Genomic DNA, 27,935 nt, shown 5'->3' with positions numbered 1-27,935 from the left:
TGTGTGTGTGTTTGTGTGATACAGCTAGAATGATTGTGTTGAGCTGTTCTGGTTTCACTCAGGGTCTGTGGGAGTATGAGGAAGTTAGGTTAGATGATTGTAAGTCAGACTATGTGTGTGTTTATTCGGTGTGGTTGCTGAGATGGTATGTCATTAAACAGAGCAAGTGGGGGGAACTAACTCTGGGCTATTAGGATTTGCAGACAACAGTGCAGCTGGCACAGCTTCAGTAAAATGGTAAATGGTTTTTTTCTGTTCTCTGCTGTCTTCTGTCACTCTGCTTTCCTGCAGTCAGTTATTACTTGTGTTCCATTCACAGCAGCTGAAAGATCTCTAATTTAAACCAGGTGTTGTATTAATATAATGAATTCTTCTGTTATCATTTGTGTGCATTAGTAGAATGTGGCAGTAAAGTTTATCAGCTTCCTTAAATGGAGATGATGTGGGCTTTGCTTGTGTTTTGTTCTGACTTTCCCAAGTCATCATTGTTTCTCCTGCATTGTTTCTCCCTCCATACATGCTGCCACAGATCCAGTCATCTTATCTGGCCAGGTAGTGGTCAGAATAGGACCAAGTAAAAAAGAGGCCTTTTGATTACAGAAACTGAGAAAGGACAGACATGACTGCAGTCTAGGCTTTTCGACAAGCAGGTTTTTGACTTTTTGGTGGTACAATGGTACCAGTTGGAAACCGTTTCGATTTTCAAGGAGATATGTACATGACCTTCAGGAAGGGGACCAGAGTTAGAGGGGGGAGGTCGTTTTGCAAGATGCCCTGAGAGGCAGGAGGAAGTGGGCTAGGAGGAAGAGGTTCGTGTGGTTTCACTCTCTCTTAGTTCCTCTGTTCTCTGAGAGCAGAGGGCCCCCCGCTGTTCAAAAGCCAAACTGGATTACTGTAACTCACTCTGGCTGGTCTTCCTCTTAGCATTACTCAACTTCTCCAGCTGATCCAGAACTCTGCAGCACGACTTGTTTTTCAAGCCAAATTCTAGGGACCAAGGAAGGGTCAGCGCCCTATTGAAAGAGGACATTGTCATCATGGAATATTGTTGCCTTAACAGGACAAGAAAAAACAGTGTGACACACTGCTTATATGCAGTTTACATGATAGAAAGCAATTTAAAATGTAATATCCTGGATCATTGCTGGCTCCCAGGTTGTCCTTGTCCAGCATCACAACTTTACCCTCGCCAAGGCTATTCAGATCCTCATGCGTTTTAAATGTTGCCTAAAATGTTTCACGCCTTGACATCCTTGTATGGCTGAAAGAAAGAACACTATATCTGCAGACTAGTTCTATGTAAGAAATCAGCAAATCTGAGCATGACTACATAATTATTTCTAACATGGTCTATGGCTTTTTCTATTCAGTCTCATTTCATGTTTTTTCATGAAAAAGGACATTTCTAAATGAGGTCTAACTGAATAGTATTGTATACAATTAGTGTTTAGATGGGAATTTTTTAGTATGGAATTTATTTTTAAAGAAATAACCCTAACCCTAACTCAATATACATTTGGGTCTGCCAGGTATATATGGCATCTTCCCCTGCCACCTGATCCTACTAACCATCAGGTGGTGATCAGTAAATACTGATTTAAAGTGCATGTGTGCGACAGTCAAACATAAAATGCAAACAGGGGACAGGGGACAAACATAAAATGCAACCAGGGGACACAGGCAGTGCAAGACAAGCAGAGCAAGAATAACAGAATAACAATACAGACAGTGCTAAAAAACATTGAAACAAGTCATGAAGGTGCAGAAAAACAATGTGCAAATGCTGCTGTCATAGCAATTTAATAAAGATATGTTCTGAACATAAGAGGTAGAGTATGTGTTTGTCAGTTCAGAGTGGAAAGTCGCTGAGTGTTCAGGTGTCTGAAGAGGCATGTGAGGGGTGTGTAGAGACATTCCCAGAGCAGGGTTTACATTACAGCAGATTTACATTAGATTCACACACCATGCAGTGGAAATTTTTTGTATACATGAACACTTAAAAGTGTCTTGTACTGAGTTCTCAAGACACTAAAACCGAGCAATAACACTGTTTTGAACGCTTACTGTTGTCTACACTGTCAAAATGATGCATTGTGCTGGATTCTAGCACAATGAAGGAGAAGGACAGGAAGAGGTTGTTGCACCTTACAGGGTCAAAGAACACTAGTCAGGGCGGATGCTGTTGGAGTGACATCAGTGGAGAAAGAGAGCAGAATAATTCTACATGTACTAAAAAGTTTTAAAAATACTTACCTTTAAAGTGCAAATATGGAACAAGTGTAATATTTGGTAATACTGAAAACAACTGAATTGGCATAGTACATAGTGACGTACATTAGAGTCAGTTAATAGGACAGATGCTTTGAAAACTTTCCAGTCAGATATCGCTGGTTTAAAGTGAGGGAAGAAATGGAGAGGTGAAGCAACATTCTGAACATTTCTGACAAGGACCATACTGCAATAGCTAGATAGTTGGATCACTGTAGCTTCAATTGGATAAATGTTCCACTTCTGCAGTGGCCAGGACCTAAAATAAGTCATCAAAGGAAGGAAAATGTTTGGATCAGCAACAGCATTTTGGGTGGCCAAGGCTCACTGAAGTATGCAGACTGGCCTGTGTTGTACGATTAGAAATGCTTCTATAGCTCATGGAAATGCAATCATTCAGCAGAATAATGTGCACCATGCCACACTGGAAAAAATGGTTGATGTTGGACTTTAGATTGAGATCTGGATAATTAGCATTAGGTACTAATATTAAAACTGCTCCACCTCTGGAGCTCAATACTTCCAGCCCAGCGTGAGGGCATATTCATTTCTTTTGAATTCTATTCAGTAGGCATCATTTGCTGGCTACACTGCTAATACATGATTTCTTGTTAAATTGTGAACTACTTCCCATGGCTGTCACCATGGGCATTCCAGGCGATGGGCAACAGCACAAAAGGCCCTATCGTCCATGGTGCAAACATTTGTGAAGGCGATTTGATTGTGTAGAGGTTTGTGAGGTTGTAAAAATGCACTGGTGAGTGAGGATGAAGATCCTGAAGTGATTGTCATTGTGAAACACTGCAGCACAGCACACGATGACACAACGAAATGTGTCCTCAGCTTTTAACCATCACCCTTGGTGAGCAGTGGGCAGCCATGACAGGCGCCCAGGGAGCAGTGTTTGGGGACTCCTTGGCAGATCGGGATTCGAACCAGCAACCTTCTGAGTCTCTTCCTTAACCACAGAACACCGCTGCCCCAAAAACTGACAACATACGTGGGAGGCTACTCTGCCTGCTAATTTTATAATAAGCTGCCTGTACTCAATATCTGCAGAAATGGGGAGCCGGTGCTGGGAGGCAGAGCATGGGAGTTATCTCTCTTTTCTGCATCTGATTGGAAGAGCATGAAACAAAGTGGAAATAGGAGATCTTTGCAGAGGCATATAATATGGTCTGCAGAAGAGATTTGGGGATCAAATCTCACACCAATTGAATTGTCCTTGAATTGAAGACATTTTTAAGAATATTTTTGAGGTTTACACCATTAAGATTTATTGTATATATGTATTTTATTCTTTTCTTACAGGGCAGTAAATACCACTGGCAGAGTCAGAATGTCAAACAGAGTGGCGTGGATGACATGGTGCTCCTGTCCAAGATCACTGAAGATGCAATTGTGGACAACCTCAAGAAGAGATTTATGGACGACTATATTTTTGTATCCTATGAATTCAAATCTTCCATTCATTTCGCAATCTTTACACCGCTGGTGTTTTAATCTGGTGTCTTGTTGCACATGGGAAAGTCATTCTTCCTCCTGTTCTTCATACAACGACTCAGTGGGGTTTCTGTAGAGTTTGCACTTCACACTTATCTTTAGTAGCCATTAGTCAAACATGCATGTACACAAGCGTCACACAGATAACTTTACAGATAATCATGAAATGTGATAAATGCAGAGGCCTCTTTAATAATTGCATCAAATGACTGTGGTTTACATGACCTTCCTGGAACAGGAAACAATGTTCCTCTGTATACAGTCGTGCTCTCTGCAGGCTGTAGGGTGTTCTGCTCCAGTTGTGCTTTACTTTATCTTCATCAACAGGTTTTTCTATTGTGTTAGGCAGGACAAGCACAGACTCCCAGAATCAATCAGTACTAGACAGCTGACCTGCAGAAGTAGCACTGAAAAGCTCATACATAACACATATGAATTCATACAGACAATGCTGACATTTGGCCAGGCACACTTACAAACAGGGCACACCACTTGCGTCACTCAGCCTATTTCACAGAGCTCTACATGTTCCCCTTTCTATTCCACTAAGTGACTCAACCATAGCAGCACCAAAACACTTCCTGAATTCACAGAAGCAGCAACAGCACAGCACATCTCCATGTATGTATTAGTATAAGTACACAATTAATCAGCTGGGCAAAATTGGGTCAAATCATGAAGAGTGATAAGAAAAGGAATTATGAAACTGTCGTTTTAATTCACAGAATTCTAAACAGAAAAAGTAACCGAGAAGTCAAGTTATATTAATCTCATCATCCCTATAATAAACTTATTTCATTTTGGCATGCTTGGCTGGTTCTGTGCTCCCTCCAACATAATAAGTTTAATTATGTATGCTTGGGGCTTGGGGTAAAATCATTTAAATTAAAGACATTTAAAAACCAACAATAAACCTGTAAAATGAATTCTAAAATGAATAGAAGGTCAATAAAGGGAAACCAAAACCTGAGTTAAATGGTCACGCTGTGGTGACCATTTCTGGTAGGACAACCTGCAGATGGCAGAACTTTGGTTAAGGTGCTGAGAAAATGTTACCAATAGTGATTAAAAGCTCCTCTTTGTTTGCTGAAGTGAGGCTGAACTATAGTTGAAGAACAATGGAACTGTGATCATTAGTATCAAGTGAGTAAAAAAATGGCCTGTGACAACGAACCGGCCACAACATACTGTGGCCGGTTCGTTAAAAAGTCTTTTATCTATCGACAAGCGCTGTATTGTATGCCATGCTGTATTGTCAGCCATTTTGTAGATCAGTCTGCTGGGCAAGATGGAATTGAACTATGCTGCTCTATACACAGCAGCCTTTCATGCGTTCCTGGTTGCTATAGGCAGCACAGCACAGTATGGAGGGCCATGGAGGTTACCAGTTTACCTGTTTGTCCGGTATGTGTATTGATGGGGATCAAGGGTGTTTGGCAGAGCAGCTTTAAGATGTTTGCAGAACCATACATTTCATGATTATAGGTGTCAGGTGTCATGGTGTCACTGTGTTCTGTGCTGTAGTGTTTCACAATAACACATTTAAAAGCTCTCTTTAACCTTTTGTCCATATCTATTTGACATGACATTGGTCATGGCTAAGGAAGTGGACTAGTCATCAGAACTGACATTTAATTCTAAATCGTTGTTATGATTATCCATGTCACAGAATAGCACAATATCAGTCAGTTTCAGGCTTAGCACTAATATGCTAACATTATCATTTCAGCCATCAGTATTGCTATTCTGAAGGTAAAACAATTCTCCCTTAACTGCCTCTTAGACCTATATTGGCTCCGTACTGATCTCAGTAAACCCTTTCAAGCAGATGCCATACTTCACTGATCGAGAAATTGAACTGTATCAAGGGGCAGTAAGTGAAATTGAAACACTTTTTAATAGGAGGATAAATGCACTCATTTCTAGGCCCACCAAATGATCCAAACATACATTGCATTAAGTCAGAACAGTGACTGAATGTGACTGCAATTATACATTATGCAGTTATATCATTTGCATGGATTGTAAATTCATCAGTTCATGTTGTATTTCTTGCAAATCCATGCATATGTAGCCATGTGACATCGTTATTTAGACTGACTGGTAATGACTGGAAGATACTCTTCCTCATCCAGTACTCTGCCAAATAGTGTTGGCAAGAGTACTGGATTAGGAATAGATTGACAGATTGACAAAAAGGTTAGACTATCCAGATCTAGGCATGTCTGTTTTGTTTTGAGCAGCAAGTCACTGGATAATGAATGAGTAATATTATGTAACATATCCTGTTGTAAAAAAAATACATGTTTGTTTTTCATGTAATCGTAAAACCATTTTTTTAAGTATATAATCTCGACTTTTATCTGTTTTTGCTTCTCTCTTACAGGCTCAGTATGAGAATCCTCCCCATATTTATGCTCTGTCAGACAACATGTACAGGAACATGATGATTGAAGTCGAAAATCAATGTGTCATAATAAGGTATGGTTGTTTTCTTCAAGACAGTTTTATTGGTCATCTATTTTTGGATATTCTTTTTTTTTATTCTTGTTAGGTTGATCTTTGTCATCCTAGAACAAAAAAATCTATTTGTTGCCATTAGAATACAACATAACCACAGACATCTTATCTTTATTGTATTAAAACTAGAGGTGGGCATAGATTAATTTTCTTAATCTAGATTAATCTCACTGTAATCTTGGAATTAATCTAGAGTAAGCAAAATTTATCTACATTAATCAAGATTAAAATGGTTCATTTGAATTCTGCCGAAAGCATTCAGAATATGTGTGCTACCAAATAATGACTAAAAGTAAGTCTTTGAGAACGGGTTTCTCAAGCCAGGTGGCGCATTAGACCAGGGGCTCATCTCCTGTTTCCAAAATGCATCACAAACTGCTTGAGAAAGCTGTTCTACTATGATAATTGGTGATGAAAATAAATTATGTTCAATAAGATGTACTTGTGTTTACAACAACAACAACAACAACAACAACAACATTTATTTCTTATATAGCCCAAAATCACATACAGTATGTCTCAATGGGCTTTGACAGGCCCTACAGTTGACACCCCCCACACTTGACCCTTCTGCACACAAGGAAAAACTCCACACAAAAAAACTCTAGGAGAGAGAAAAAGAAAGGAAGAAACGTTGGGAAGGAGTGATACAGAGAGGGACCCCCTTCCAGGGTAGAGTGAGCCTGCAAATGGTGTCAGTGCAGGGTTGGATATGATATAATGATAAGTCCTACGGTTGGAGAAGTCCAGGATGTATTCAGTGTCATGGTCTAGATTACGTGTCCATAATGATGTTACTGGTCCATTTGAAGATCCCTGAAGCTGTAGTTGTAATGGTGGTGGTGGCTGTGGTTTTCTGTCTGTGATAAACTGGAATTGACACTGTGTCAAAATCAAGTGAAATGAGGGTCTAGGACTTTAGCAAAAAGCCAGAGAAAACAGATAGGTTTTGAGATTGGATTTAAACACTGAGACTGTGTCTGAATCCCGGACACTGACAGGCAAGCTGTTCCACAACTGCGGAGCTCTATAGGAGAAGGATCTGCTCCCAGCTGTGACCTTCTGCACCTTTGGTACCAGTAGTGACCCCGCACCCATTGATCGAAGGGGGCGTGGCGGTTCGTAAGGAACCAAAAGTTCACTCAGGTACTGTGGGGCGAGACCATTTAGAGCTTTATAGGTTAAAAGTAGGATTTTGTAGTCAATCCTAAATTTGATGGGTAACCAGTGCAGTGATTGTAAAACAGTACCAACTGTTTATTCAGTTAAATATCTGCATCCATGTTACACGTCACGTTTGATGTGGTAATTTCACAGTTCGAAGACTCGTTCTCGCCCCCTACAGTGCAATTCGGCTAGGTATCCGCGCTAAAATATCAAGGTGAAAGTCATCATAGTGTAGCGCTTCTTCTTCTGCGTTGTGGAACTTTTTGATTTCGTTTCTTGAACCACAAATGATGAGTTGACACCCAAGTGTATTCTGTACAAAAAGCAAGGTCGCGTCAGAACATCGCGTCAGAACATCGCGTCACACATCGCGTCTTTCTGCACCTCTCTCTACAATATACAGTATTAAAAGAACATAAAAAAATATTCACAAAATAACACACATGCAGAATATTCCTAATATGTACATAAATTAAAATGAAAGAAATAACTTTTGGCACACAAACCACACGCCTGAACCAGGTCTCAAAAACAAAATAAAAGTCTTTAGGAAATAAGAAACTAAAAGACACAAGAAAGAAGAAATATACTTATAAATCTAGTGTAACCATTTAACTCCGGCACAATAGCTTGCGTAGTATAGACCCGGCTCCCAACCCAACTTTGTGAATAGATTAACGGCGATAATTTTTTTATCGGCGAAGAGTCTCACGTTAACGCAGCACGTTAACGAAGATAACGCCCCACCACTAATTAAAACCCTGCAGCGCCAGAGCAACAGGATTCGCTTCTTCTATGCCAAGTGTCCCTGATACGCTCATAAATCTATGTTTTCATGTTCAGCATTGTTTATACAGAATACACATTTACATACATACATATTACCACAGGTAGCTGACATACGGCTGCATACGGCTTCATTATAGCCAAATAGAGCATCATGATTTATTATGTAGGATCATTTTTCATGTATCAACTTAAGATAAGAAAAGATAAGATGATCCTTTGTGGGAAATTTACATTGTCACAGCAGGAAGTAGACAGTAAAAGATAAGAGCAGCAAAAACTAAACTATGTCAACTGTTTAATATAAGATTCAATATACAAGTATGCAAATAAAAAGTCCATGAATAAAAAAATAAAAAATTTATACATAAAATATATATTTGTGAGATTTTACATATGTACAGAGTGGGTAGATATAGACATATTGCTAGAAATGGAGATGGTGTACTAGATGTGTGTGTCTGGTGGTTAGCTGTTGTAGAGTCTGACAGCAGTTGGCAGGAAAGACCTTCTGAATCTCTCTGTCCCTAATCGTGGGTGCTGCAGCTGCTCAGTCCTGTTAGGGTCTCCTCCATGGGGTGGGAGATGTTGTCCAGCAGGGATGAGAGCTTAGCCTCCATTCTACTGTCACTCACCACCTCCACTGGGTTCAGAGGACATCCAAGAACAGATCTGGCCCTCCGAATCAGCCTGTTCAGTCTCTTCCTGTCCCCAGCAGAGATGCTACCTCCCCAGCAGACCACACCATAAAAGATGACGGAGGCCACCACAGAGTCATAAAAGGTCTTCAAGAGTGGACCCTTCCCCCCAAAAGACCTGAGCCTCTGCAGCAGGTACAGCCTGCTCTGCCCTTTCCTGTAGAGGGCATCAGAGTAGTTAGTCCAGTCCAATTTATTGTTCAGATGAACCCCAAGGCACCTGTAGCTCTCCACAGCCTCAATGTCCATACCCTGGATGTTCAGTGGTTGTAGTGGAGAATGTTTGTGACTGCAGAAGTCTACGACCAGCTCCTTGTTCTTTCCAGTGTTGATCTGGAGGTAGTTCTGCTGACACCAGTCCACAAAGTCCCGAATCAGTTCTCTTTACTCCTTCTCATCACCATTTGTGATGAGGTCTACTACTGCAAAGTCATCAGAGAACTTGTCCTCCTACATAAAAAATACATTTTTTGTGTGCTTTCTACTGGACCTAGTTTGAACATGTTTGTCTCCTTGAGACAGTGGTGAAAGTGGAGCAGGGAAGACTGTTGCTGCAAAGTATATTATGGGATACATTTCCAAAGTTTCCGGAGGCAGCAGTAAAGTGCAGGTACTGTGATGTCGACTTTTACTTATCAATGTTCATACTATTTCTTTACATACATATTTCAGCATAAGCATCTATGAAAGGATTTGTGTGTGTATGGTTATGTGTGTCTCAGCATGTAAAAGACATCATCCTACAGTCCAACCCTCTTCTGGAGGCATTTGGAAATGCCAAAACTGTCCGCAACAACAACTCCAGTCGTTTTGTGAGTAACTTCACAAATAAGCTACAATGCCCATTGGATGCTTTTGACTATGCTGAGCTGCTATTATAGTAATGCAGCTTCATGTTGCAAAAAAACAGACTGAATTAGTAAAAAACATGGTAAATGGTTGATTCTGGCAGGGAAAATACTTTGAGATCCAGTTCAGTCGAGGAGGAGAACCAGACGGTGGAAAAATCTCAAACTTCCTGCTTGAGAAATCTAGAGTGGTGAGCCAGAATGAGAATGAGAGAAACTTCCACATTTACTACCAGGTCAGAGAGCCAGAGTCAGGCTTACATTTGTGACTCGGTTCAACTTTTTACTTCTTCATACAGATAACCTTATTTTATCTGAGTATGTTTCCGCTTTGTATTTTTTTTCACCCTCAGCTGATAGAAGGGGCTTCCCCTCAGCAGAAGGAGTCTTTGGGCATCATGACTCCAGATTACTACAACTACCTAAACCAGTCGGGAACCTACAAAGTGGATGGAACTAATGACTGTAAAGACTTTCAGGAAACCATGGCAAGTTCTAAAATATATTAAATATGGACTCTACGTTACACACGTTTACATGGACAATACTACATATATTGCCAAATTTTGCAAAGAGTCATTGGTCATTTTTTCTGGTAATATTTTGGTAATTTTTTTTTAGTTTTGGTCAGATTTTTGCTGTTGGTGGCGCTATGGCACATAAAAAAGCACTGACTTCACATTATTTCCATTCATCCGTCAATTGTAGGGTCAGTCAGTTTTAAAATGTGCATTATCAACCTCAGGCAGTGGGTCTAGCACAGTGGGACCGGTACTTCTGCTGACCGTCTTCACTCCAGAACTACAGCAGTCCCTTCTGTAACTCGGTCCAAGTTATGCAACATCAGACTCGAACTCACCTCTTTTACCTGTCTTACGATGTGACCTGGGCTGACATTTCATAACCACCTTCCTCGATCAGCTTTGAGTGAGCTTCCAAGAAGACCCCCGGGAAAGAACCATGTACCTACGGCTCTTCAGGCAAGGAACAGCAAGGAACACAGAGCGTTATGGATTAAGCCATTAAAGTTTACATGTACAGCATTTACTTTACTTTACTTTACTTTATTTGGCAGACGCTTTTATCCAAAGCGACTTACAATGGGAAGACACCAGCAATTCTCGTTCGATTTCTATAGAATATCAAGTATACAAACTAAGAGCCCTGATAAGGCTTAGACTTGTCATTGAAGAGCATGCTCGGAGAGTGTTGGGTGCTAGACTAAGAAAAATTATAATGTATTTATACATTTTGTATTTGTTTGTTCAATGTGTATGCATGTGTATGTGTTAAATTTGTCTGTAATATTTTTGGAATAAGAGGGCATTTATCAGATGCCCTTATCCAGAGCGACTTACAATCAGTAGTTACAGGGACAGTCCGCCCCTGGAGCAACTTAGGGTTAAGTGTCTTGCTCAGGGACACAATGGTAGTAAGTGGGATTTGAACCTGGGTCTTCATGTTACCCACTAGGCTACTACAACCCTGGTAGGGTAAAGTTCGCACTGTGGCCAATGACACCCAGTAATAATCGCCTTCCCCATCATCTTCTACCATGGTCTTTGGGATACAATAAAAGACGAGATGGTAAACTGCGACTGGAGCAACATTCTGGACAGCATCATTTCACTGGCCTCAGCTATTGATCACTGACAGAGAGAGTGCCAACAGGAGCCCCAGCAGCAGGTACCACTCTGCCCCACCTCCTTCCAAAATACAGGAATTCCCTTGTTACTAGGCCACGCTCAGGGTCCACTCAAGTCAGGAGAAAGACAGCAACATATAGACCAGAACCTATGCCAGCCCAGAACCATGTCCAGTGAGTCCTGTGCAGACTGTATGTCGGACCACCTGCTGTACAACATCGATCACCCTCAACTGGTACCTGCTACCCCAGTTTCCCATGGTCATTATCAAGGCTGAGCACTGGTGGATTCTAGAGCACCCATGGATTTAATTGGCCTCCATCTGGCCACACAGCTGCATCTCCCTGTCACACGTTGTGAACTGTGATGGGGCTGGATGGTGGTCTTCTCGGTTCGGGTCATGTGCACTTGCAGACCAGGCCAGGCCAAATCAAGTAATGCCCATGCCACACCGAACCACGACCACACTGAGTCAAGCCAAGTTCATGCAGATTCAAGCCATGCCTGTGCCAAGTCAAGCCATGCCCATGTCAAGTCAAGTCACCTGGTGATCATAAAGGAGGGTGACAAATAGAAAACAAGTTTCATTACTTCCAACGGTCACTATGAATACCATGTGATGCCTTTCAGCCTATCCAAGAGTCAGGCGCATTCCAAACATTTATGAACCACGTGCTTCATGAGTATCATAACTGATTTTCTTTTGTTGGGTCAGAACAAGCTCGCATGGTAAATGATTGGACAGCAAACACAAATTTACAAGCTACAGTGATTTTTCTGCTTGTACATTTATTTCAGTCATAGGTAAAAGTTTCGAATGCATGAATTCCTCAAGTCCAGCCCAATCGCAGCTTTGTCGTGCACTGTGCATAGTACATGATGTATGAAAATTGTCTATGGTGCCGCACCACCTCTCGCAGGACTATGTTGGCAGTCTGAGCTGCTGTGGGGAGGCCATGAAAGGCTACAAACATGCCATCTAAAAAAAGACTGCAATAAGGCCATGGGAGGTAGTAAGGCCGGTCTAGGAACGCATGGGACCATGGGCGATGATACTGGTACAACCTGGGGTGGTCAGACAAAGAACCGTCATGATCCCACTGAAGGACCTGAGGGCATGGGGTAGTTTGCTCACAGGATTCTTTGATATGACCTCCTTCCTCCTAGAGAAGGGGCATGGCAGTGAGAGAGGACATTGGCATTGGTTTTTGGGCAATGCTTGTTGGGATAACATTGCCCCTACACCCAGGTTGGAGGTGTCAACTTTAACAGAAGGTGAAGATTGAGTTGCACAAGAATGGGGGCAGAGGTGAACCAGCTTTTTAGTTCCTCAAAGGCTACCTGAACTTGGTTATGCTGTCATCAGGGCAGTCAGGGGCTGTGCTATCTGACTATAGTTGCAGATTCATCTTCTGTGAAAGTTTGGGAAGCCCAGAATTCTCTGTAATTGTTTAATGGACATGGCACTCTGACCAGATGGTAGGCATCAGCTGGGACAGAGATCAGGGTAACAGGTGGGTCGGCACTAAGGCTGTGCCCAGTACAGAGAAGGGCATGGGTACCTAGGTGAAGGCTGGGGTCAATGGGAGCTGAGGCAGGGTCAACCTGCCTAATCTACAACTGCCACCCCACTGTAAGAGCTTTTCTGTGCTCAACACCTAGCCAGGGGTGTCCCAGGACCATGCAGGGTGACCATGAACAAGATGTCTTCTTTATGGGATGACTCAGTTCTGAGTCAGATGGGTGAAATGTAGACTTGCACCTGTCTTGACCCCAGTTTACACCTATCCAGGCCCATAACGGTTCTAGGGGGTTTACAGTGGACCATTGGCAGGTGGAGGTGAGCAGCAAGGTCCTACCAAGACAATGATTGGTAGCAAGGCTGCTACCAAGACAATGAATGTATGACCTTAGTGTTCTCTTATCAGCTCAGATCAGGGTCACAGGCAGTGGGAGGCAGATATTACGGCTCACTAGGAGCTCCAAGCCATTGTCACTTGTGATACACAGCAACAGCACAGCACACAGTGCACACAGTGAAATGTGTCCTCTGCATTTAACTCATCACCCTGAGTGAGCAGTGGGCAGCCATGACAGGCGCCCGGAGAGCAGTGTGTGGGGACGGTGCTTTGCTCATTGGCACCTCAGTGGCACCTTGATGGATCGGGATTCGAACCAGCAACCTTCTGATTACGGGGCCGCCTACTTAACCGCTAGGCCACCACTGCCTCACCACTGGTGAGGGCTGGGGTTTTCCGACGGCTGTCTCTGACATTCACGGGGAGTCAAAACGGTCTGGGTTAGATGGATTCCTCCGGGGGCAGCGGAGGACGGGGCATGGTGAGGTGCTGGTGAGTGTTGGTGCTCTGTGTGCCTGTGGTCAAGGATGCGATGTGAATCGATGGCCCCTGGGGGAAACGAGTCAGCAACAGGAACAGGCTGAGAGCCTGTCCACAACACACACCTCAGTCTAGCATCCTGGAGAGTAAGCTTGATTAAGATAAGATAAGAACTTTATTTATCCTGAGGGAAATTCTTTTGTCAACAACATGCTCAATGCAGAAGGAGAAGCAAGAGTAATACATTATATTTACAAAAAATAGTACAATATGAGCAGTTATCAAAAATAGCTTAAGGCTCAGTCACAATAATGATATTACTATATCCAGTGAAATGCCTGAGATAGTGCTAAGTGACATAATGATTATGCCATGGGTACAAGTGAGAGGGGGTAGCAGCGGCAGCGTGTGCAGGGGGGTAAAAACATACATTCAAAGACATATAGGTGAGTAGTATTGCACATCTGAGTGAGAAACATTTGTGTTTGAATAGCCCTGAAAAAATCACCTACAGAGCAAGAGTTATACAATCTGATAGCTCCAGGTAGGAAGGATTTCCTGTGGCAATTACCACAGGGCCAGGGACATCCGGGACTGCAATGTTCTCTGATTCTTTGAGACATGGCTGAACTCAGCGGTGCCAGACCACGGCATCCAGGCGGCAGAGCACTTCTCGGTTCACCGCATGGACAGGACACAGTCATGGGGAGGCGGCATTTGCTTGATGGTAAACAACAGCTGGTACAACAGCTGGTGCAACAGTTCAAGCGTTGTTCCTCTTGCACGCTCCTGCACACCCAACCTGGAACTAGTGATCATCAAATGTCATCCTTTTTACCTTCCTCGGGAGTTCACATTGGTTATCATTAGCGCCGCTTACATTCCACCAAAAGTGGACATGGACACTGCCCTATGTGAGCTGCATGAGGCACTCACACAGCATCAAACACAACACCGGGATGCTGCACTTATTGTGGCAGGGGATTTCAATAATGCCAGCCTCAAACGCACAGCGCCAAACTTTCATCAGCACGTCGTTGGACCATTGATACACCACAATCAAGGACAGTTACAAGGCACAATCTGTTTGGGAAATCCATCCATGCTGCCATCTTCCTCATGCCTAAATACAAACAAAGACTCACACAGCAAGTTCCGGTTCAGAGGGAGGTCGCCTGGACCAATCGGTGGCCACTCTACAGGATGCCCTGGATGACGCAGACTGAGACATGTTCCGAAACAGCTCCGATGACATCAACGTGTTTATGGAAGCGGTTGTAAGTTTCATCGGGAAACTAACAGATGATTCGTGCAGAAAATTATCCAAATCCATGGAACCACCGTTACCCAGCCTCTTAATGGCCAACATCTGGTCACTGGAAAACAAACAGGACAAACTACAAGCAAAGATCACAAGACGGTGGGAAATAAGAGAGTGCTGTGCTCTTATTTTCTCAGAGACCAGGCTCTCAGACAAAGTCCCGGAATGCCCACCACAAATGTTCCCCAAACAAAAGCCCCTGATCAACAGTCATGTATTCCACATTCTACACATTTTCTTGCTTGCATTTAGATCAGGCAATGAGATGGTGTACAAAGCTGCGAAGTACGGACTGAGGAAAAGCGACCAAGAGACAGTAAATAGAGAAGCTAGATGACTTCTATTCTTGCATAGCTACACAGGGGCTCAAATATTCTGGTGCTGAACAGACCAGAGTGGTTCTTCTAAATAAAGTTGACATGGTGATGGTGATGCACCGTTCTCCTAACTTGTGGTTTTAGATAGACCTCACCTACTTTACTTTACTTTTACTTTACTTTATTTAGTTTAATACTTTTTTGACATTAAGTGCTATCATGTTTTCTATGACCATGCAAAGTCTTCCGGCACAGCATCTCTAGGTGGATAGGGGTGTTACAAGGAGATGCTCTAATCCCACTAGCTAGCAATGTGCACTCAAACACAACCACAACAATGAAATGGTCCTAGTGGCTAGAAATGGCGATTGAAGTAAAAAGTGCTTTGTTCTGTTCAGAGAGCAACAGCACAGATGGTCAGATCTGGAATTTGTTCCCTTATGACCTCATAAGGGGAAAGGTTACCTTCCCCTTTCTCATGCTTGGTCTGCCCAGAGAATTTCCCATCCCTCCCCTAAAAAAGTAAATCCACTGACCGTCATGGCTTCCAAACATGTGAAACATTGCAGTGATTGGATGTGAAAATAAGCAGATTTTTTTATTTCCATCATGTGAGAAGCTGTAGAAACAGTGGGTAATTCTGGGAAACGCCGACACAACTTCATGGAATGCCCACTCACTTCTATAGGCCACTCTTCTCCTCGTTCCACACACCAAAATGGTGCATCCTGGGGAAATGTCATTGTGTGACTCACTAAAAATGGCTGTAATTCTGCATCCCAGCTGAATTTGGGAAAGAGACAGATATAGTATTAGGGGACAACTATCAGGCCAGCAGTGATGCTCAGGTGCATCAGTCCGTTGGAGATGTGCATGCAGCACTACAGTTCAGGTTCCAGCTGAGCCTGGTCTGATGATACGGTGTGTCAGGCCAGCAGTTGTCTCCTCATTTGCTTGTTCCTTAATCATGATTGGTGTTTATTGCTTCATAGCAAATGTTATTATAATTACCATAGTACCCAACTGGCTCATACCAAACCCTCATTTGAGTTGTTTCTGCAGGAAGCTATGCAGGTCATTGGAATCTCCCCAGGCTGTCAGATACAGGTATTGCAGATAATAGCAGGAATCTTACATCTGGGAAACATCATCTTTACAGAGCAAGGAAACTACGCCCAGGTGGATAGCACAGACTGTGAGTAAACTAACACCTACACAAGCACACTAATGCATTGATATTTATGGATACATTTTTTATACATTTTGTGTGAATGCATTGTTTGTTTCTGTGCCATGCTTAGTGCTGGCATTTCCAGCCTACTTGCTGGGAATTGATGCCAACCGACTGCAGGAAAAACTGACCAGTCGAAAGATGGACTCAAAGTGGGGTGGCAAGTCTGAGTCCATCAATGTTACCTTGAATGAGGAGCAGGCCAGCCACACTCGAGATGCCTTGGCCAAAGCCCTCTACGCTCGATTATTTGACTACCTGGTGGAGGTTTGGCAAACCCAGATAAACACATTGCAATATTACACACTTACTAGTCTTTGCAAGAGTACACACTGCATTTCTGATGGTTTTCAACAGCTCTTGTTCTGTTTCCACCTTCTTCTATCATCCCTGACTTTGGCCCATTGCATCTTTCCTGTCTGTTTAAAATTATCCACCATTCTTGTCTTGCTCGCCAAACCTTTGTTGTCCACGCTATAAAGGGTGCTTCCCTCAGTGTTTCCTTGGTTGCTTTTTTGCGTTTCGTTCACGATTAATTTAGACTTTACATGCATTCTTATCCTGCTTCATCTGTGATACCCAGCACCCTTAATGGACAAAACAAACACTAACAGAATTCCCGTTCAATAAATCATACAGACTGCAAATGGGCTGATTAATGACCTATATTTTCTCCAAAAAACACAGGCAATAAACAAAGCCATGCAGAAACCTCATGAAGAGCTGAGCATTGGAGTTCTAGACATATATGGATTTGAAATATTTCAGGTGACCCTTAAACAAAAATATTCACTCTTACTATAAAATGATATGTGAATGTACAGTACTATGCAGAAAGAAACCATGGCAAGTATGAACACATTTTGGTTATGTTCATGCACTGCATTTTGTTAACTGATGAAAATGAACAAATAACACTTTAGTATTTTTTTGAAAATCTTATTTTATATAATCACATCCCCAATATTTTCTCACTGTACACCCACATACGATTTTTCATGACTGGTAGGATCGGTATTTTGCTGGAGCCCTATAATGTTAATTAAGGGCTCCAGCAAAATATGATGACTGGTGTGGCAGAGTACACACACCCATAAATTTTCTTTGCACCTTCCACTTAACACTATGCATTAGATGATCGGAAAAGGACCCCAATGTGGGATGTGGGACCCCTCTGTGTTTGGAGAGGCTACCAATGCAAATGTAGAAATCTTAAAACTGAAGAAAACTTGGTCCTCTGTTATACAGAACACAAAAAAACAATACACTTATGCTAACTTATTGTTCCCAACTGGTTCCTCCACACTGTACTTGGAATGGCCATATAGAAAGGACACTTCAGCAGCAATATTTACCCCTTTTAAATTGAAATGGTAGTTTAAAATTAGTAATTAGTTTACAAATGTCCTCCCACCAGCTAATGTTATAGCTGATTGGTGTCTACATTTCTACAAAACATTTAAAGCAGTTGGTACTTTTTTCATGTATAATTGTAGTCTCAATCTTGTTTTTGCCTGACTGTAGAAAAATGGCTTTGAGCAGTTCTGCATCAATTTTGTGAATGAGAAGCTTCAACAGATCTTTATTGAACTAACACTGAAGGCAGAGCAGGTAAAAACATAGACTTTTCTACGCTAATCCTTCAGGGAACATCTGTATTAACTTCACAATACCAATAGATCTCACAAAAATAATTATTTTTTGGACAGGTTTTGTTATTGTTATACATATGTTATACATATATATCAAAATCAATGCATTCATCAATTAATTCATTACTGCAGTGTTGGGTATTAATGACATGATGTGGAGCAAAATCAAAGCAAATAGAAGAAATGTACAACACCAACATATTTTTAATACCTTAATTATCATAGCATAGATTCTTTAATGCTGTATTTGTAGGTTTGACATATCTATGACAAGTAGCCTGTACATAATAATTCACTGCTTCATTTGAATTTTTTACTTTAGGAGGAATATGTCCAAGAAGGCATTAAATGGACACCAATTGAATATTTTAACAACAAGGTGGTGTGTGATCTCATTGAGACCAAGTTGGTAAGTTTCTAAGAGACTGTTCTTTAAATTTGATGTGTTTCCATCACACATACCAACAACCGCTGATTCTATTAACAGAATCCTCCTGGCATCATGAGTGTACTAGATGATGTGTGTGCCACCATGCATGCCAAAGGCGAGGGTGCCGATGATACACTCTTGCAGAAATTATCGGCTGCCGTCGGCACACATGACCATTTCAATAACTGGAACTCTGGCTTTGTCATCCACCACTATGCTGGGAAGGTGAGTGGCACAAAGGGCCTGTGGGCTGAAGTTACCACAAGATACCACTGCTGGTCCATCTAATCACAGTGATCACTACAGTTGCAACAGAAGAACAGAACTAAAGTTGACAACAGGCTTATGACATTGAATTCAAATGTAAAGTCAATAAAGTCATTGGTGGTGCATTAGTGGTCTAGCGGTTAAGGGTGATGGTTAAATACAGAGGATACATTTGATCACATCTAACATGAAGAAATGAATATATTTTACAGTCGTACTGTAGGGGTATAATGCAGTGTAAACAGCACTCAATATACCCTGATGATCATTGACCAAGTGTGGAAAACACATGCCAAGCCATTTTCCTTCTTTAGTGAACACACTCATTCCTTAGATGTTCAGTGTAGTTTGAGTGTGCTGCATTCGTCGTGTCTTTCTTCTGAGCTTCCTGTAAAGCTCTGGTGTGTCTCACTATTTTGTTTTCCTCTGCAGGTTTCTTACGACATTATTGGGTTCTGCGAACGGAACCGCGATGTGCTCTTCAATGATCTCATTGAGCTTATGCAGAGCAGTGAACAGTATGTGACTTTTGACCCCAAAATCTCTTTATAGTTCCTGTTTGTCTAACCAGTTATCATAGTCTTGATAGAGTTTGCCTTTTTATATGAACTAGGAGTGGGCGATATGGCAAATATATATATTATTATAAAAAGGAAATGGAGACAGAAAAAGTCAAAGACACATGCAACCACAATAATTAGAAAGAATGTAATCTACAGTATATTGAAGCTAATGCAATCTCTCTGATTCACAATCTCATATTGTCATATTGCCCACCACTAGTATGAAAAGTATTCTGAATTAAATAAGAATTATGACTATTTTTTGTTGCCCTAAGGGACTTTATTCGGAGCCTATTTCCAGAAAATCTGAACACAGAAAAAAAAGGCCGGCCTTCCACAGCCAGTTCTAAGATTAAGGTATAAATTAGAGAGATTAACAAATGTCTGCATATATCTGATCCCATAAATACATATCAGCAGTGAAATTTGGTAAGTCAAAAATCTGTGTTAGATATTAATTATACTAACAAACCTTCCATCTGAGAAAATATAGTAAAAAGATTTGGTACATGTTAAAACTCAGAATCTTGACTCTAGAAACAAGCCAACGACCTTGTGAATACACTCATGAAGTGCACTCCTCACTACATCCGCTGCATTAAACCCAATGAGACCAAGAGGGCCAAAGACTGGGAGGAAAGCCGGTGAGTGTCAGTCTTTCTCCAAATAGTCCCCTTTTTTGTGTTTTGACGCATCTTTGATCACTGAAATAGGAAATCATTATTTTTAGAACCAAAAGTGAAGATGCCACACTTTTTTACTGATCATGGGTTGCCCAGTATCTAGTTTCTGTTATGCCCGAGGGCTGAGGGGTGAAGAAAGTGCAGAAGGTACCGGAGGACACTGCTGTTTAGACCTGACGGTGACTCCAGCTCCACGGGACACCTGTACACAGAAAGCAGGACCGATCCTTCTGGGCACGTGCAGGCCCTGTCTCTCCACATACCCTGTGACACTTCCTGCATCCCTCCCTGCCACCCCCAGGGAGGAGGCCCCAGACCGCCCAGAGACCATTCACCATACCGCAGGGTGTGGTGGAGGATTTGCTGAAGATTCGATCAATAAATTCAAGAAACAGAAAACTAAAGTAGACAATACGCAACAAAACAACAGCCAGCCAGTTGACAGAGCCTTCAGATGTGCATATGAAGGTATCTGCTTGAAAGGGCATATAAAGGCAGCGGTTAAGAAAGTGGCCCCGTAATCAGAAGGTTGCATGAACCAGCATCTTCATTTTAAAATATATAATAGGTCATTCTAACTAGTTCTGTAATGGCAGGGTGAAGCATCAGGTGGAGTACCTGGGTCTTCGGGAGAACATCAGAGTGAGACGGGCTGGATTTGCCTATCGCAGAGTCTTCAACAAGTTTCTTCAGAGGTGAGTGGGTCAGGATATTTCTGTTTTTTAGGGTAATACTATGATTGGTTGTCCTACTAACCCTTCAAGTTCAAGTTCAAGCAGTTTATTTATAGAGCACCTTTAAACAACCAGTTGACCAAGGTGCTGTAGAAGGTGCTGTGCCAGTGAGCAGACGTGCCGCTTCGTTCTGCACTAGGTGCAGTTGGTGGGTCAAGGACTGACCAATAATAAAGTATAAAGAATTACAGTAATCCAGCTGTGAGGTGATAAATGCATTGATTACCCGCTCCAGATCTCCAGGTGGAGATATAGTCCTTAATTGAAAAAAAAATGTTTTTATGTCTGAGGACATAAAAATTTCGTATGGATGGTTTGAAATATTGGGACAAGGGACCTAAAAATGACATTTAGATAAAAAACCCTAACTGTGTTATAATGAACATTTGAGCATTCTGCCCATTATAAAGAAGCTTGCTGCTGTTAACACCCACGGCGTGTGCAAAAAGCCTTGGAGTTTGGATTGTCTGAACCATCATGTTGCTGCGATCTGCAAAATCCTTGATGCTGCCTACAGGGCTGTAAATGGAAGTTCACCCTCTTACACCAACACACTACTAGCTACACTCCTGCACGCCCTCTCAGATCTGTAAATGAAATGAGACTGAAAATCCCCTCTTCACGGGGTCTCCAGTTCCAGTCGACTCTGTTCTTCTTTGTTGTCTCTGGTTGGTGGAACAACTTGTTCTGCTCCGTTCGACTAGCCAAGACTACCAGCACCTTTAAGAAGCAGCTGAAAACCCGCTTGTTCAAAAAGTATTTCAGACGAGTCTAACACACACACTGCACAAAAAAAAAAATATATATATATATATATATGTGTGTGTGTGTGTGTGCGTGTGTATGTATATATATATTTCCTCGTCTAGCACAATGCATGTTCTATTCCTGACAAGTTTGGCCTCATCAGGGCTCTTAGTTTTTGTAAAATCAAAATCTCTAGAAACCAAACGAGAATTGCTGGTGTCTTCTTCCTGTAAGTCACTTTAGATAAAAGCGTCTGCCAAGTAAAGTAAAGTAAAGTAAAGAGGGTTTTCACTAGATGCAGAATAAATAGATAGTTTTTCTGATAATGTTTCAGGTACGCCATCCTTACGGCAGAGACATGGCCCTGCTGGCGTGGGCAGGAGAAGGATGGTGTCCTGCATCTGCTGCGCTCCGTGAACATGGATTCTGATCAGTACCAGATGGGGCGAGCCAAAATCTTTGTCAAGAACCCAGAATCGGTACAACGTCAATCCCAAAATCGAACATGTAATGAGAAATGTATCTAGTAAAATGCTGTTCTTTAAGGTGAGGTTGTAAGACATCTCACCAAATGTCTGTTATTGTAAAGTGAAGTTTGATTCTGGAGCTTTTTGTCTTTTGGAAAACCGACTGTCATTGTTGGAGTGACAAAATAACTCCCTTGAAAAAATCTGTAGCTGTTTTTACTAGAAGAGATGAGGGAGCGGAAATTCGACACATTTGCAAGAATCATCCAGAAGGCCTGGAAGAAATACATCGCCAGGAGGAAATATGAGCAGATGCGAGAGGAAGGTGAGTATGTGCATTTATGTGTGAGTTATTTTGGGGCAGCGATAATAACTATTATTAAAAACCTTCAAGGTACACATGCTCCCTGTACTGGTTGAAACCTCTGAGTTACTGCTGCACATTTTAATGCAGAGTAGTTATTATCCTTAAAATGCCCACATGCTGCAGTACTGACAGTGGATGATATTAAGATTAGGAATAATATTGTCTTCTGTGCAAGTTATTAAATAGGCTTATTCTACTATTTTTTATGGTGGAATATCATCCGAAATTGTCTGTCTTCTTCAGCATCAGACATCCTGTACAACTTCAAGGAGCGACGTAGAAACAGCATCAACCGTAATTTTGTTGGTGATTACCTTGGCATGGAAGAGAGGCCTGAACTCCGGCAATTCCTAGCAAAGAGAGAGCGGATCGACTTTGCTGACTCTGTCAACAAGTTTGACCGCCGTTTTAAGGTTCGACAGATGCGGCAACATTCTGTAGTGGAGAAATGTTGGAGTATAAGATTTCAGTGTCAAGAATACATTTTTAATAAAAATACAAAATGTTAAAAGTGCTGATTATTTCCCTTTTCTCTGATCAGTCCATCAAGCGTGATCTGATCTTGACTCCAAAGTGCATCTACCTGATTGGTCGAGAGAAGATGAAGAAGGGGCCAGAGAAGGGTCAGATTAAGGAGGTTCTGAAGAGAAAGTTGGATATCGGAAGCATTCGTTTAGTGTCTCTGAGGTACAGACGCAGTTTAGGTCGTAACCTCTACAAACAGAAAAGCCTGCATTTCAACAATTTGTTGGACAAAAATATGGTGTGACAAATGCAGCAATAACCATAAACCCATATACTCAAGTGAAGTGATCGTCATTGTGATACACAGCACAGCACACGATGCACACAACTATTCCTCTGCTTTTAACCACCATCCTTAGTGAGCAGTGGGCCCGGGGAGCAGTGTGTATGGGGACGGTACTCAGTGGCATCTTGGCGGATCGGGATTCGAACCAGCAGCCTTCAAATTACGGGGCCGCTTTCTTAACCGCTAGGCCACCACTGCCCCTACTCTATTAGCATACAAAAGTTGTCATTGCTCATATGACTAAGGGGACATTTGGTGGCTTTCTATTTCTAGAACAGGAAAAGAACAGGAAATCACTCAATGTTTACTGACATAAACCAGTCTCTGCTGTGCTAGGCCTGCTTATACAATTCATTTTTTACTTTATGCACCAAAAGAGTGATTATTCTCTGTTTGAAATTCATCATTTTACGGCAACTGTAAAAGGGGCATGAAATTTGCCTGACAGTGTCTAAATATTACATATGATTATCAAGTTATTATTATTGATATTATTATTAGTGTATTACTTATGTTTCTTATCCAGTTTGAATGACCAATAATAAAGTTAGTTTTGATTGTGTTGGCTCCCTTCTCTTGTGTCCTATTCTTCCTTTTCTACCTCCAGCACCAGGCAGGATGACTTCTTTATCCTTCATGAAGCTCAGTATGACAGCTTGCTGGAGTCCATGTTCAAGACCGAGTTTCTCAGTTTGCTCTCCAAGCGCTATGAAGAGCTGACGAGGAACAAGTTGGCTCTGTCCTTCAACGACAGGTACACTCTTACCTACAATCTGCTTCCAGCAACTTTCTGTAGCCAACTTTTGCAAGAGTTTAATACATGTGTTTCTGCTTTAGACTATGAGAAGAATATTATGTAACATGAAAAAGACAATGTGATGAAAAAACGTCTCTCAATGTCACTGCATCACTTAAAGGCTGGAATTTAAAGTCAAGAAGGAAGGCTGGGGGGGTGGGAGCAGCCGTCTGGTGGTGTTCCTGTGCGGACAGGGGGACATGGCGCAGCTGAAGCTTGGAGGGAAGACACTCACCGTCAGTGTTGGCAATGGTCTGCCCAAGTCATCAAGTGAGTCTGATGGAGAATGAGAGAAAGGGGGTGGGAGGATATAGAGAATTTATCTTGTGATTGAAAATAGAGCGATTACCATAAATGCTGTAAAAGCAAAAGATGGGTTCAGCATTGAATAACCCGCAAAAAAAGAACCCGTTTCACAGGGATGCTACAGTTGTGGCCTGTATGTACCAAAATGAACTGAACATACTGTGCCTCTGCAGAACCTACAAGGAAGGGCTTCTCACAAGGACATGGTGGAAGGAGTCAAGCACACCAGCAAGGTATGAAACCCCTAATGTAAATCACACCTCACGTAAGGAACACTTAAGATAGTGAGCAACTAAATCTAGTGAACAACTAATATATGAAAACCTCATCTAAGTTCAAAGGACCTTTTATAGAGTCGGAACATTAGGCATTTTATCAAATCTGCAGTGTGTCATTAAACTGAAAAACATGGCACAATGACAATTTTTGAATATATACACTCATAACTCACAAGCTCGCAACATGGAGGAAAACCATGGAAGGGAAATTTTATACATTTTAGAGCAATAATGAACTGTACTGGAATGAAAAGAAGATATGTTACACAGCACGATTGTTTGTCAAATCCAGTAGTTGTACGTAACATTAGTTTTGCATGAATGCATGAAAGGAGGGGTGAGAGGGACTTGACAAAAACCGAAACGAAACAATCAAAAACATCTGACAATCTTCTGGAATTTCAACCCAAACTTTCCTTTAAGGAGGTCACCATAACTTCCCCCTGCTTCTTTGCTTCTTTGTTCTGCTCCGCTCTCCAACTCTTTCAGCCGGCACATCTGTATGAAGAGTGAAGCATTATGGGGGTTGTAGTTTATGACTCGGTGGCCATTTTGTGAAGTGGCAGCTGTTCCTCTTTGAGAATGTAGCAACCCTCGACTGCATAACCCCTCGTGATGCTATTGACTCTTTTTCTTTAATGGACTCAAGGTAGTGAGACATGAGCTGCATTTTAGCAATTGTTATGTCATGGTGTATATCATACAATATGTTCCTCATCATGAAATGAGATTCCTCATCATGAAAAACAAAGTAATATTTCCACAGATGCTAGTGTGCAGTTTGGTAGTGCTGTCTGTGAATTTGCTGGGTTTCTTCTACAGGCCATCTGAATGGTGCAGCTCAGTTCTCCCGAGGTCATAACATGAGCAGGCCCAAAGAACAGATGTATTCCATCCCCACAAGACAGACACGGCCACCCACCAAGGCCTTGCAGATTCGGGGCTGCCAAAAGACACAACGCAATCAGACCCAGAGCCAGGAGAGCAGCCTGGACTTCCTCAATGTGCCTGACCAAGGCATGTCTGGGTAAGAAATCTGCTTGGTGCTGATGGAGTTTATATAAGCACATACACTGAATCCCTGTAGAAGCTCCAACTCAACCTGTTATTGAATTGGAAGCATAGTTAAATTGATCATTTCTATGTAGAACCACGGGAATGGTTTTGACCTTGCACATACAAGTTTTCATTTCACGCAGCTCAAATCTCTAATTAAAGTTGGAAGAAGGTAGTGTAGTAGTGTGGAATTTGTGTGTATATTTTCAAAGCATGCAGAGGAAAAAGAGCATCAGTCAGCAGCGTGCTCCACCAGCACCATCTAGTCGTCCTAAACCACAGCCCCGCCCACCCGGCCCACGCTGTCGTGCACTCTACCAGTACGTGGGCCAGGATGCTGATGAGGTCAGCTTTGAGGTCAATGAAATCATAGACCTTGTTAAAGAAGGTAAGCATCCATGTATTAATTCATTTACTGGCCACTTAGTGTAATAATCAGACAATATTGATTATTAAAGACTTACACTATATTGCCAAATGTATTGGAACATCAAGGGATTTTAGCATTTCCACACACAATGGCATTTTGCAATACGTCCTTTTGTGAAAGCTCCTCAGTACAAGCCAAATTATGCTAGTCATATTATAATAAAGTGTAAGTAACAGCAACAATAAAACCATAAAAAACAGAACATGTTGAGGGACACATTTGACAAGCTTCAGCCCTCCAAACCTCATATGGCCTTCAGACTGGCTCAAGAACAGTGCATACAGAGAGCTTCATAGACCGGGTTTCCATGGCTGATTAGCTCTAAGTTTTGGATGAATTCTGGTATAAAGCACGTCACCACTGGACTCTGGAGCAGTAGAGATGGTAGATTCACTGGCAGATGCTGGTACTAGTCTAACTGAATTGTACCACCAGTTTGGTGTTCCAGAGTAAAAACATAACAAGGCAGGCCAGGCTGTGGATAGTAAAATGGAGTGATTGACCACAGTTAGTTCATGATTTAACAAGGGTGCAAACCCTTTTTCACATAGGGTTTTGGATAGTTTTTCCTTAAAACAATAAAATCATCACTATGAAAACTGCACTTTGTGGTTACTTTGAGACATCATCATGTATCTGTAAACACAGGTGTCCCAATACTTTTGGTCTGATTTGTCATAATTTGCAGTGATTTGCTTAATTGCATGCATGTAAAATCTGTTATTAACATGTTCCATTATTATTTTAGCATTTTTAAATAGTAAATTCAGGTATTGGCGTGGTGCTGTAAGTGTTCTGACATGTCTATGCTCCACGACAGACCCGTCAGGCTGGTGGACAGGCCGGGTCAGGGGCAAAGAAGGCCTTTTTCCTGGTAACTATGTGGAGAAGATCTGAGGACCACCTCAAGATGGCATAGACGCAACCAGCAATGTTAACTGACCTCAGTGACCTCTCGCCCTTTGTACCTTTGTACCTAACTAACAAGTGTAAATTGTCTGTAGGTGTGAGTGGATGGTGTGTGTCCCCTCCCTGCACCCAGTGATTGAGTGAGAAGGTCGCAGCATGTCCTTCAGATAACCTCAGGCTACCACAGAGGGCTGCTGTTGAGTGTTTTACTTCTGAAATATTTGATCATAAGAAAATAGCTCACAGCTCATTAAATAAACAAAACGTATTTTCTTGCCATTGCAAATTTGTTGCATTCTTTATTTTGATTTTGGTAATGCTGTGACTTTTACTTTTTTATGTAAAAAAGTAGCTGTTTGCACAGAAACAGATAACCTGTTTCAAGAAATTCTTTCCTTTCTGTTCTACAGCAATATTTCAGTAAACCCATATTTCATTACATTCTTTTCAACATTCCTCTATATATCTTCAAATAAATTTTGATTGACTTAATTATTATTGATCATAAAATCTATCTTCGTGGTACATTTTGTGCAGCCAGCTTCATAGATTGGTTAGACTATGTAACAATTGATGTCTTTTATGCCTTTAAGTTGCCAGAAGAGTGTTTTTATTCACAGTCAACTCAGTGATCTTTCTCATGTGTTTTCCTCATGATTTGTTGAGATGAGATCACATATTTGACCATCAATTTTGTGAATTAGTATTTTTGCTTGTTACCACGGTTAAAAATGTGTAACCCATTAAAATGATATGTGCCATTTTGCTATTGTTCATTAAAGTATTTCTTTCCGA

The 27,935-nt window shown here is 41.7% G+C and overlaps 1 protein-coding gene across 2 annotated transcripts; it reads left to right on the top strand.

Moving 5' to 3' along the window:
* Positions 1–73: 73 nt before the first annotated feature.
* Positions 74–27,935, top strand: myo1f (myosin IF). 2 transcript variants are annotated; one of them, XM_029000908.1, is made up of 28 exons: positions 74–237; positions 3,580–3,711; positions 5,555–5,644; positions 6,158–6,252; positions 9,465–9,552; positions 9,665–9,754; positions 9,895–10,026; positions 10,144–10,278; positions 16,476–16,608; positions 16,715–16,911; positions 17,332–17,412; positions 18,169–18,255; positions 18,619–18,705; positions 18,784–18,951; positions 19,426–19,511; positions 19,832–19,913; positions 20,094–20,200; positions 20,836–20,934; positions 22,055–22,199; positions 22,398–22,512; positions 22,798–22,967; positions 23,096–23,241; positions 23,973–24,119; positions 24,283–24,431; positions 24,641–24,700; positions 25,568–25,772; positions 26,014–26,189; positions 27,052–27,935. In XM_029000908.1, exons 1-28 carry the CDS (start codon positions 235–237, stop codon positions 27,126–27,128), a joined length of 3,282 nt encoding a protein of 1,093 aa, XP_028856741.1. In that variant the 5' UTR covers positions 74–234; the 3' UTR covers positions 27,129–27,935. The 2 variants fall into 2 exon arrangements, with proteins under 2 accessions (XP_028856741.1, XP_028856742.1); XM_029000909.1 differs by lacking the exons at positions 74–237; positions 3,580–3,711; positions 5,555–5,644 and adding an exon at positions 4,999–5,175.

The sequence above is a fragment of the Denticeps clupeoides genome, chromosome 13, assembly GCF_900700375.1.
Source record: "Denticeps clupeoides chromosome 13, fDenClu1.1, whole genome shotgun sequence".
Classification (NCBI taxonomy): Eukaryota; Metazoa; Chordata; class Actinopteri; order Clupeiformes; family Denticipitidae; genus Denticeps; species Denticeps clupeoides.
This window is presented reverse-complemented; position numbering and strand designations above follow the sequence as displayed.